Source organism: Ictalurus punctatus, chromosome 2 (genome assembly GCF_001660625.3).
Source record: "Ictalurus punctatus breed USDA103 chromosome 2, Coco_2.0, whole genome shotgun sequence".
Taxonomy (NCBI): Eukaryota; Metazoa; Chordata; class Actinopteri; order Siluriformes; family Ictaluridae; genus Ictalurus; species Ictalurus punctatus.
In genome coordinates, this window is record NC_030417.2 from 21,386,606 (window position 1) to 21,399,023 (window position 12,418).

Sequence of the window (12,418 nt, forward strand, 5' to 3'; positions counted from 1 at the left end):
CCCCTTCTGCTCTCTGGACCTGCCCAGTCCACCTGATGCCCTACTTCTGGTTGGAGTTCTCATCAAATGGAAGTCACATGCTGCTGAGGATGACCCCACATGGTGCAGCATAAAGATCATTGAGATTACTGAGGATGGTACCACTTAAAAACCATAAAGATTTCTTTGAACCTCAATCCATACGAACAGCTATGTTATGATGGCTAGGACTACAGTTTCTATGACAGCTTTAGGACTGAAGTGAACAGTGGATAATTTCAACAAAACAGACTTCATTTAAAAACTGTAATACATTTCCTAGTTACACATCACTATTTCATCATGTAATATTGGCACATTTATAGAAGGGATTTATTTATATATCTGGTGTCACCAGATGAGGTTGGATTCCCTTTTGAGTCTGGTTCCTCTGAAGGTTTCTTCCTCATATCGTCTCAGGGAGTTTTTCCTCACCACCGTCACTTCTGGCTTGCTCATTAGGGATAAATTCATACATATAAAATCTATATCCTTAATTTATATATTTCTGTAACGCTGATTTGGGACATTTGGCCCATTGTTAAAAGTGCTATACAAATAAAATAAATTGAATTGAATTGAGCTTAGTATCTGTCAAAGCGATCATGAATTGAGGGTACCTGCACAATTTCAGAACAGCGGCACCTACTGTTCACAAGATATGAAAAATCACATTTTTACTTATAAGTTCTAAACGGTTAGTCCTAAAATCATGAAACTGGTCTCTTTAGATTCTGTGGGGCATTCCGGCATTCTAAGGTTGGCCATTTGGGGTTTTGGCCATTTTGAATTAAGTTGTAAAATGCTGTATTTCACTTTTGCCTATGGTCTTCTCGGCTCATGCCAAGAACAATGATACTAATTATACCATAGTTGGCTGAACTTCCTGTCCACCATTTTGAAATGCTTTGAAAAGCTACTTTTTCAAACTGCTCATACACAATGTGTCTGATTTTCATGAAAATTTAATCAGATCATCTTCAGACAATGCTGGCAAAAAGTTACCTAAAGCTTTTTGATAAACCAAACCATTCTTAAAGAACGTGATCAAGAAAATGACATGAGGCTATATCTCAATAATGTGTTAGCCAATTCAGATCAAACCTAGTACATGTCACTGACTTCATGACTTGAGTGCACAGTTGTGGAACAGCACCACCTTGTGGTCAAACATAACAATTGTCCGATTTTCACAAAAATCAACATGCCAAAAAAAGTTATGAACCTCAAGTTGATTGGTCAATCATTGTTGACTGACAGGAATGAATTTGAAAGTGAGCATGCTGATTCTTGTTCAAAAAGACTGAATAGTGTAATAAAATCAAAAGGCGCTTCAAAAAAGTTTTAGTTTAGGGGTGTGCACACTTATGCAACCATTTTATTTTTCCTGTTTTTCCCTAAAATGTTTGATTGTTTTTCTCTTAATTTTTATCCATTGCACTTTAACATTGAGGGTGGAGAAAGATCTGATATGATTGATCTTGGTTTAATTATTATTTTTTTACATCACAAAAACCATCCATTTTAACAGGGGTGTGTAGACTTTTTATATCCACTAGAACTTGCTAAGTATTATATGCACAGTTATGTTATTCTAATGTTTATTACAAATAGAAACTTCAAGAATTACACAGAGTGATATGTAATGTTTGTAAATGTGTTTTAGTGGTCATTTATGCAGATTCTCAAGCCACTATGGGCTTTTACTGTACTGCTTTCATTTTTTTTTATTGCACTGACACAGGTGGTCACATTTTTGTTGATGGTAAAAAAAAAAAAAAAAGGCAAGAAAGAGAGAAGAGTTTGAATGGGAGAGAGAATCAGTTGAGCACGATGAAATAAACTATAGTAAATATGTTTGGACCACCTGGTGAAAAAGCCTGGAGTGAGAGGGCCATTATATGGAAGATAAGGATGAATGAACTGTGTTTGTTTTGTGCAACACAAAATTCACGAATGTTGTTCATTGACCTTTGGTGTTGATACTCAAGAAAGCATATTGTATGGAGGAGACATGAAATAAGTGTAATATTATAGATGTTTATATTATATGTACTCTGCCCTAATTTGTATGTTAATACTCTCAAACTGTTAATCCCACATGCTTCTCCTTCAATTCTTTCAATGTTTTTATTTATTTATTTATTTTTCTATCAGGGCATAAATAACAAGTGTGGTCCTCAAAAACTTAGATCAACAAACTTAGATCAACAAAAATAACCTAAGGTGATGACACAAAACACAGCAGATTTCAATATGTAGAGTGTGGCCATCGCAGCAAGTTCAGTCCAAAGTCAGAACGTTTTATGCTCAGGGATATAACGAAAAACCCACGAGCTACATCATGTGACCTACAGATCTCAGTAAGCACGTTAAATGTTTAGATTCATGAGAGTACAATCTGAAAAAGACTGACCAAGTATGCTTTTCATGAAAGTTTGACTAGGAAAAAGTCAAGTCAATGTCCAGTACTCAACCCCATTGGGACGCTGTGGCAGCATCTGAAGACAGCTGTGCAAATTAATGCCCTCAAACACCAATGAACTGAAGCAATGTTATAAAGAAAACCTCCTACGGAACAAGTTTACTTAAAGTTATTGTTGCTGGATGTGGTTCTACATTTTACTGAATTACAGGGTGTATTTATTTTTGCCCACCTGGTTTCTGAATGCCCGAGAAATTACTACATACTGAAATATGTTTTTATTTTTATGTTTTATTGTCAACCGAGTTTCTTTGTAGAACATGAGGACCACACTATTGTTATTTAGCCCCTGTTAAATAAAAACTTAGAATTTAAGGAGGGTGTACATTCTTTGTCTTGACTGTGTGTCCATGTAGGAACCTCCAGGTTTTCCAGCTTCCTTCCACCACCTGAAAGGTAGGTGGGAATTTTGTGTGTGTTGCCTTCCGATGTCATAACCAAGGTGTATTCTGGCCTTGCCCCTGTGTTCCTGGGATAGGCTCCAGATTTAATGTGGCCCTAACCAGGATAAACCGATTACTGAAGATGAATGAATCAATTTGCTGAACTGGTCAGTTAAAGTACATGAGGAACTGTCAGGACTGCTATTTGGCGAGGGATTCAACAGAGCACATATTTGACTGTTGCACACAGTTTATTTAACAATATGGTATAGAAGTATGAAACAAGTTCTTTTAATCAGTATATACAACGATCTCAAATTGTTTGTCCTCATATGTACAGTATCGCAATCTGCATGATTTACATTGCTTAATTCAAGTTTAAGGAGGGAAAAGCCTCATGTAGGGGAAAAAAATGGGTAAAGCACTCTCTTTGCACAAATCAGCAGTCAGATACCTCTGACTCTTACCTAGAAAGAGATAAGCTTTTCACTGACAAATCAAAGAAGACACCAAGCAGAGTTCTACACATTGAAACGTACGCAATGCAGGCCTATAAATTATGTATTTGGGCACCTTAAAAATAAAACCAATTACAACTCCTCACCTCTTTTGTAGAAGAGATCCTTTCTGTACAAATAAACACTGGTCCTTCTATACAGGCACCTTGGATTGGAGAAAAAATGGTGCATCTCTAAAGGCATGTTTACAATCTAACATGTGAATAAACATCAGAAAGGAATGATGACTCATCACTGATTTAACACATGACTTATCTTACAGTCTCTGAACACAAACTCGCATCTAAAATGGAGGAAAAAAAAAAAAAAAAAAAAAAAAAAAAAGTCTTCAGTAATGAAACAATAAATTTCCATTGTAAGTCCAGACCCGAGGAATTTTTTTCTCTAAACAAAATACAGGGCAAAATTATTTTCATTGCTGGCAGGACATACAAAAGGGGGAAAGAATGATTGAGAGATTCATCCACATACAAGCATAAATAGGAAAAAATAGCAGTCCACTGGTTTGTAAACCATTCACATCCTTTGTCTGAAATATATATATATATATATATATATATATATATATATATATATATATATATATATATATATATATATATCTGCATGAATGTGAACACCTCTCTATCATCTCTCATTGCTACAATCCTTCCACAAACTTCTCTAATGTGTCTCCGGTGGTATCTCCCACCATACTCAAGTCATTTGTCAGCCCTCTATGGTTTGGCGTGTTAAGCTGAGAGAGCATCGTGCTCTGCTCTGGCGTACACAGATGGCCCTGTTCCATGGAGCCTGTCATTGGTCCAATCAGTGCAGGGTGGGGGGAGCTGGAGTGCAGCGAAGTATGCTGGGGAGAGGGCTGGGGCTGCATGCGTGGGGATGGACTGGAATGTGGGGGCTGCTGTGAAGGGGGACGGGGCGATTGCACTGGGGCAGGTGACCTTACTTGGTTGCTCAATGCATTGACCATGGTCTGTCCAGGTAAATGTGAGCCTTGCTGCTGTCCTGGGAGCATATGGGGCTGAGGGCTCATTGAGGTGGCTTGAGGTGGTGATCCTATCTGCTGCTTCAGCATCTGCTGTGGTAGCTGTTGCTGCAACATGCGCTGTTGCATCATGTTCTGGGTTGGGTCCATGTTCATTCCAGGTTGGCCTATTTGGGCCACACCTTGCATCATGGGCCCACTGCCCATGGTCAGTTGCTGCTGCATGCGAATTTGAGAGTAGCTAGCTGTACTTTGAGGCTGGGGAAACCTCCCCTGGCCAGGAGCCAAGGCTCCTTGCTGCTGCTGTTGCTGCATTTGGCGCATGAGCTGTCGGCGATAAAGCTGTTGGTTGCCATTGTGTGCAGCATTCATGAGTTGGCCCTGTGGCCCTAAAGCTTGCTGAGGTTGCATCCCCGGCCTCATCACTGGGGCACTCTGCATGGCAGACATATTCTGCAAACCTGTCTGGACTCCGATCATAGCTTGCGGGTTCTGTTGCTGCTGGGCTTGCTGGGGCTGGCTGGCCTGATACTTTGCTGTTCGTTGTTTGATGAACGCAGCCATCAAGTGAGGGTTTAACTTGAGAATGTTGAGGACCTGCTGCTGCTGCTGAGGTGAACTTGGTGACTTCAATTTGCGTAATAGCTCCTGGAGGGCACCTGGCGCAATGCTGCTGCCTGCCCCTCTCTGGGCCACGTCAATTTGCTGTGGGGCTTGAGGTGGCACTGGCTGAAGTGGCATGACCCCCTGTATGGGCCGGGGTTGCTGCTGCTGTATCATAGCCCTCTGCATCAGAGGAGACTGCTGAGGTGACTGGGTTACCTGAGGCTGTTGAGATACCATAGTGGACGGCTGTGTTGGCACCTGCTGTGGCTGAGGGGCCTGTGGATTCTGCATGGGGCCTTGCATCCCAGCACCCCATGACCCAGATTGCATTCCCTGCTGAGGACCTCGGGGCCCCATCATCTGCATGGGTGCCACCATGCGAGACTGGTTCATGGGCATGCCATTAATGTTGACTCTGAAGTCGGGCTGCGGCTGTTGCTTTGATTTGGTTGTCATCTCTATACTCCGCGCAACCTGCAAGGCAGCTAGTGTCGGTTGCTGTTGTGGTGTTGTTGGCTGTGGAGGCATGGGCAGGGGAGATGGTTGCTGATGTCGGGGTGAGGATTGAGGACCTTGTTTACCCTGGGAGCCTGGTGTAGGTGGCTGGCTGCTGCGTCCATTGTTGGCGAAGGCTTGGGGCATGGCAGCCATGTTCTGGTTTGACACTTGGGGCTGGTTCGGTAATGGCTGAGGTGTCTGTGGTGTACTGGGCTGCTGTTGCTGAGAGTTTGGGGTACCAGGAGCCCCTGAGCTGGGGGAAGGCAGGGGTTTTTGCATGGTCCGGCCCTGCATGAGCGCCATGCGCCGCCTCATCAACTGGGCTTGTTGTAGCCGCTGCTGGAGCTGCTGCTGGCGCAGCTTATGCTTGATATTGAGGCAGAAGGGCACAGGACACTTGTTCTCTGGGCAGTGCTTGGCATGGTAGCAGCACAAGGCAATGAGCTGTTTGCACACAGGGCAGCCCCCGTTGGTCTTGCGCTTGCAGCCTTTGGTGTGTTGCACCACCCGCTTCATTTTCTGGCAAGATGGTAGTGAGCAGTTAGCGTTGCGGCACTGGCAGGCATGTACCAGTGATTGGATACAACGCTGAATGCTCAGGCGCCTGCTTTCCTGTGGGCTCTTGGAGGCCTCGCTATTCTGGTTGCTGTTGTCATCATCAAGGCCAAGGCCCCATTTCACCATCTGATGTTCATGACCCTTAGAATTGTAGCAATTAATGCATAGGTCAAAGTCCTGGAAGAAAACAATTAAAAATCAATTTTTGATACCTTGATACTAACTTTCATTAAATTATATAAAAGCTTGTTTGCGTAGCAAAATATATCACTTCTCAATTGCTATTTCAAAGTATTAAATCATGAAATCTGGCAAGTGGAGTCAGGGTCCCAACTGCACACATGAACTGACCTCACAGACAGTGCAGTGCCAACGTGTCTCTACATGGTGCTTGCACTCATTGCAGGTGTAGACAAAACGGTCCTGACCCTGGTTATGCAGCTCTACCAACATACACATAGTGCTCCACTTGCAGCGGCGCAGGGAACTGAACTCCCAATGCTTGTCCCGTGCTAACGTTAGGAAGGCATCACGGCCATCCATCAGGTCACAGGTGAGTAAAGGGTCAGGGTCCATAATAGGGGGCAGAGTATTGATCACAGGACCAGCATAGAGGTGGATTACAAAGAAAACCTAGATTGAATCAAAAGGTTGGAAGAAAGCAATAAATATACATTGATTTTAGGAGTTTAGAAATGTTGTATGTGAAATATGCTCACAATAAGCATTTCAATGTACAACTGTCCTTGACATTTTCTGCACACAAATAAACTTGAAACTATATGTATCTACAAGCTGTTGTAAAACGGAGCATGTGAACGAAGCAGAACGATGTGGTACTGGACTCAATATTCCAATCTATGCGTCTGCGCTCCGCTGAATCGCTCACAGGCCGAGCGAATGCTGCACTCATGCACTGTTCATGCTCACTGTTACAAAAAAGTTCACTCAAATCTCACCCTGACATGAAATTTTTCTGTAGTATACTTGTTTGTGTTTGTAATACACTGCTTGATGCCTTAATTACAGTAGTTGAGATAACATTTATGATATTTGTGGGTGACATTCTGTTACAAGCTGTGCCTTTTATTAATTTTTATAAATTTTTAAAATTGATTAATTTAACAGATGTCTAGGTAGCCCCTTGGTAAACTTTAAAAGTCAATAACTGAAAAAGAATATCTGATTTGTTAGTCTTAGATCTTTACTATGCATGTATGTATAAAGTTTGCAACTTCATTAAAACAATGTTTGAAAATAACTTTAGACATATTGCTTATTTCACATTTTCTCATACCAGCATATAAAAAAGTGCATTCTGGGTTGAGCTAGCGGTGCTGAGCAGTCTGAGGGAGCGGAAGGGAATCTTAAGAAAGGCGCTCTCTGCTCCAGTGGAATTATCAGAGCTCCTCTCCACTCACAAGCTCTGTTGTAGAACTCACCTCCTTGTGCTTCTCCATAGTTGCATAGAGCTTCTGGGACAGATCATTTGCTACATTTGGCATCCCTGGCTTCTTCTTGTTAGCTCGGCTCATGCTGCTCTTGTTCTTATTAGTCTTCTTGTTGTTCTTCTTTTTGGCATTCTTGCTATCAGCTTGGGTCCCCTTCAGAAAAAAAAAAATTAATAGATTTTACCTTTTTTTTTTTTTTTAAAGCGTTGCCACAACTCATTTCATGTATTCATTTTTATGTATCATAGTCTTGCCTCTACTGTCTCAGAGGAGGCTGTACTCTCCTCCTTCTTCCTTTCCTCCTCCTCCTGCTCAAGCTCCTTAATGCTTTCCTCCAAAACATTGGGCCAGAAGTCCCCCTCAAAATACGGCAGCTCATAGGCACTTTTAATTCGATCCTCTGTAGCCTGTTTAAAGATGTCCTGTAACAAGAAATGTATTTAAAGTATTTTTACCTGATACCAATGAACTGACCAGCAGAATGCCAGAAGGCTACTAGAGGTAAGTGGGCTCAATCATTTGTACTGTTTCATACAGTATCATACGGTGGTACTGCTCCATCATCTTACCTTATAGTCATGAAGTATTCTTTCTGCAAAGGCTTTGTCCAGCATTTTGCGGTACCACTCTTGAAGTCTTTTGGGCTTCGGTATCTTCTGATCAGGAGGGTGACAGTGAAATATATAGTCATCTCCTTCACTTGGTGGGCAGGCCCAGATGTGACCGGTCACATACCTGGATATAGGGAAACTTACATTAAAGCTACAGCATGTACAATTTTTGTTAAAAAATGGAAAAAAAACAAGATTTTTGAGTCAGGAGATGGAATTAGCAGATCATTCGTACACATCCATCAGCTTGGATAAGTCAAATATAATCACGCCCAAATGTCAATTATGAAAGAAGTCAGACTACACTGGCAAGAGCCCCAGCCAATCAGGAGTTGGGCTGGGTAGCGAAAATCTGACCCAAAAGGCACCAAGTGAAACATTTCAGTATTTTGTACACATTAAAGCACAGAGGACCGAGCACTGACAGTGAAGAGAGCACATAAGCTTGTCGCAAAAAAAAGTCCAAGTGTACTTCATAAAAGACAATGACCTGAAGCGCACTTCGAACGCAACCCAAAACTTTAAGGCAAAGAAGTGGAATATTCTGCAATAGCCAAGTCAATCACCTGACCTGAATACAATTGAGCATGCATTTCTCTTGCTGATGGTAAAACTGAAGGCAAAAAAAGTCCCAAGAACAAGCAGGAACTAAAGACAGCTGCAATAAACACATGGAAAAGCATTCAAAGAAACCCAGTTTTCAGTGATGTCTATGGGTTCCAGACTTTAGGCAGTCTGCAAATGTTTTGCTACCAAGTATTTAAAATGACAATTTAATTTATAATTGTGTTAGTCTGTCCAATTACTTTTGGTCCCTTAAAAAGGGGTGGACCACACACAAGTGCAGTAATTCCTACACTGTTCACCGGATTTAGATGTAAATACCCTCAACTCTGAAAGTCTGCACTTTGAGCTTATTCGATTTCTCATATAGAATTTAAACTTTAATGTATTGTGGTAGTCAGCTAAACAATAACTTTGTCAGTGTCCAAATACAGTCCCCTCTCAAAGTATTGGAATGGCAAGGCCAATTTCTGTTTGCTATAAACTGAAGACATATGGGTTTGAGATCAAAAGATGAATATGAAACAGTAGATCAGAATTTCAGTTTTCATTTCCTGATATTTACATCTAGTTTTCTTTAAAAAAACAACAACATTTTTTGAAGAACATGTCACTGACAGGTGTTATTTGTTGCCCAGGTGTGTCCTGTTAAATTGATTGTTTAAACCATTCATAGCTCTAAATGTTTACTCTTGGGTTTTGCTTGTGAAGACTGCACGTGTTGTTAAACAGAATACACCAACATACAGGCTATTCTGAAACTAAGAAAAGAGGGAAAATCTATCAGAGTTATTACACAAGCATTCCACATAGCCAATAAAACAAATCAGAATGCCCTGGGAAAAAAAAAAAACAACACTGGTGTACTAACAAGGCATTGACTACGTTTACATGGATAGCAATAATCTAATTATTGACCTTACTCTGATTAAGATAATAATGTGATTAAGGTGTTTACATGAGTTGCTTTTAGAATACTCCTGTCATGTTCCCATTTTACATGTTATAGAACATAATTAAATTAACAGCCCGCGTCATTACGTCACCGCGCCACGCCATCCGACGTCCCTGCAGAATTTCACGTATCAACATACAGTTCGTCTTCGTTACGGTACTGTATAGTTTTGGGTGTTTTTATTTATTTATTTTTACGAATGCTTTAAGTGCAGTGAATTATTTGTCATGCTGTACGTGCTAATAGACAACTGCTTGAAGCCATGGGCTGCGTCTCAAATCGCGTAGTTACCGTCTATATAGTAGCCGAGACACATGTATTTTTCCCCACTACAGGCCTATAGTAGGAAAGTTTGCGGTTTGGGACGCAGCCATGCTCTCTTGTTTGCCATAAAACGTAAAATTGCCGTGTGTGATCGTGTCCTGTCGCAAAATGCAGTGAAAACTCCCACACGACGCTCATAATGTGATTAAGGTGTTTACATAGTAAGTACTGAGTAGTAGTGAGTACTCCACCTGTCTTAATTCGATTATGACCTTAATTATATTAAGGTAAGTAAAAATTGCTGTTTACATGGTAGTTTCTTAATCAAAGTATGGTCTTAATCGGATTAAGAGTGGATTATTGTTGTCCATGTAAACGCAGCTATTGACTAGGTCGCCAAAGGAAAACAGCAGCAGTTGATGACAACATTGACTGCGTTTACATGGACAACAATAATCCACTCTTAATCTAATTAAGACCATGATTTGATTAAGAAACTACCATGTAAAGAGCAACCTTAATCTAATTATGGTCATAATCGAATTAAGCTCTAATCAAATTAAGACAGGTGGATTACTCCTGTTTTAATCGTATTATGGACGTGCATTACAGACATGTAAACACCTTAATCACATTATGAACGTCGTGTGAGCATTTTCACCACATTTTGCGACAGGACACGATCACACACGGCAGTTTTACGCTTTACGGCGAACAAGAGAGTTCGGCTGTGTCCCAAACTGCATACTTGCCTACTATAGGCCTGTAGTGGGGAAAAATACATGCATCTCGGCTACTATACAGTAGGTAAGTATGCGATTTGAGACGCAGCCCACGGCTTCAAGCAGTCATCTATTTGCACGTGTAGCATGACTAATAATTAACTGCACTTGAAGCGTTCGTAAAAAATTTAAATAAAAACACCCAAAACTGTATACGGTACCATAACGAGGACGAACTGCATGTTATACGTGAAATTCTGGAGGGGCGTTGGACGGCGTGGCGCGGTGACGTAATGACGCAGGCTCTTAATCTAATTATGATCAATAACATGTAAAACGGGTACATGACTGGAGTATTCTAAAAGCGACTCATGTAAACACCTTAATCACATTATTACCTTACTTAGATTAAGGTCAATAATTAGATTATTGCTGTCCATGTAAACATAGTCATTGTTACACCTGTAAAGAAAAGACTCCAAAACAGTCAGTGACATCACCAACAACCTCTACAGGGCAGGAGTGAAGGCATCACAAACCACCATTTAAAGAAAAGTTTGAGAGCAGAAATGTAGAGGCCATAACAGAAGACGCAAACCACATCAGCAGTAAGAATAGGAAGGTCAGTTTGGAATTCACTAAAAGAAATACAGAGATGAGCCATAGATGTTTTGGAATCAAAATTAACTTCTACCAAAGTGATGAAAAAGCCAAAAGTATGGAGATGGAAAGGATCTGCCCATGATCCAAAAAAAACATACAAGCTCATCGGTCATACATGATAGAAGTAGTGTCATGATTTAGGCTTGTATGGATGCTTTTGGAACAGACTCATTAATCTTTATTGTTGATGTAACACGTGATGGTAGCAGCGGATTGAATTCAGAAGTCTACAGAAACATTCTGTCTGCCAATTTACAGAGAAATGCATCCAGTCAAACGGTCAAGGATTTAATCAGGTGGGAAAAGCGGAAGGTTTTAGACTGACCAAGTCAATTACAAGACCTTAACCCAGTTGGGGATGCTTTTCACCTCCTGTAGAAGAGACTGAAGGGAGGAACCCCAAACACAGACAACAAATGAAAGAAGCTGTGGTACAAGTCTGAAAATGCATCACAAAAGAAGAATTCAAATAAGTTTGGTGATGTCAGTGGGTTTCCAGCTTAATGTTGTTATTTCAAGCAAAGGGATATACAACTAAATATTATTTACTTTAAGACCATCAGATCCAATACATTTTCATCTTTTGATCTCAAACCCTAATGTCTTCAGTGAACAGCAAAAACAAAAGAATTGCCATTCCAATAACTGGGCACATGACTGTCATGTATTTTTACATTTCAAACTTTTAAAAGGGAGTTGATCAATTGATGTTGGTACATTTCAGACTCAGACAGGTTTGTCGATTGATAAAAATTATGAAGCTTTTATTCTCATTGTTTCTGTAAACCTGAGAGAACGGTGATAACAGCAGATAATTATCCTGAGTCACAAATACTTGGAGCACATACCAAACCACATTACATTCTCTACTTACAGTACCATTAGTATATGAATGGTGTCATTGTTCTCTTCTTTAGGGAGTAGAATGCATTTTCGGGTGTAAGCCTTGGCAACTGTTGCTGACCAATTAATCCGTATGTTGGATAAGGATGTAGCACAATGCATGTTATAAACTGTTCTTCTGCATATCGCTAACAATAGCATTTTTTTTAGTTATTTTTAAACAGAGTGTGCACAATTCAGAAATCTTACAACCACAGCTCTAATAAGGCAATACAAAGACAAAACACTGTCAAT

The 12,418-nt window shown here is 40.6% G+C and overlaps 1 protein-coding gene across 3 annotated transcripts in view; it reads right to left on the minus strand.

The window, feature by feature from the left end:
- Positions 1–3,118: 3,118 nt before the first annotated feature.
- crebbpb (CREB binding protein b) overlaps positions 3,119–12,418 on the minus strand; it is a 91,690-nt gene continuing 82,390 nt past the window's right edge. For all 3 annotated transcript variants that reach the window (XM_053673876.1, XM_017493389.3, XM_017493380.3), the window contains 5 exons: positions 8,072–8,237; positions 7,757–7,924; positions 7,494–7,655; positions 6,403–6,684; positions 3,119–6,228 (listed from right to left, as the gene is read on the minus strand). In XM_053673876.1, coding sequence (XP_053529851.1) covers positions 4,045–6,228; positions 6,403–6,684; positions 7,494–7,655; positions 7,757–7,924; positions 8,072–8,237 — 2,962 coding nt within the window. In that variant the 3' untranslated portion in view covers positions 3,119–4,044. The remainder of the gene's footprint in view (positions 6,229–6,402; positions 6,685–7,493; positions 7,656–7,756; positions 7,925–8,071; positions 8,238–12,418) is intronic.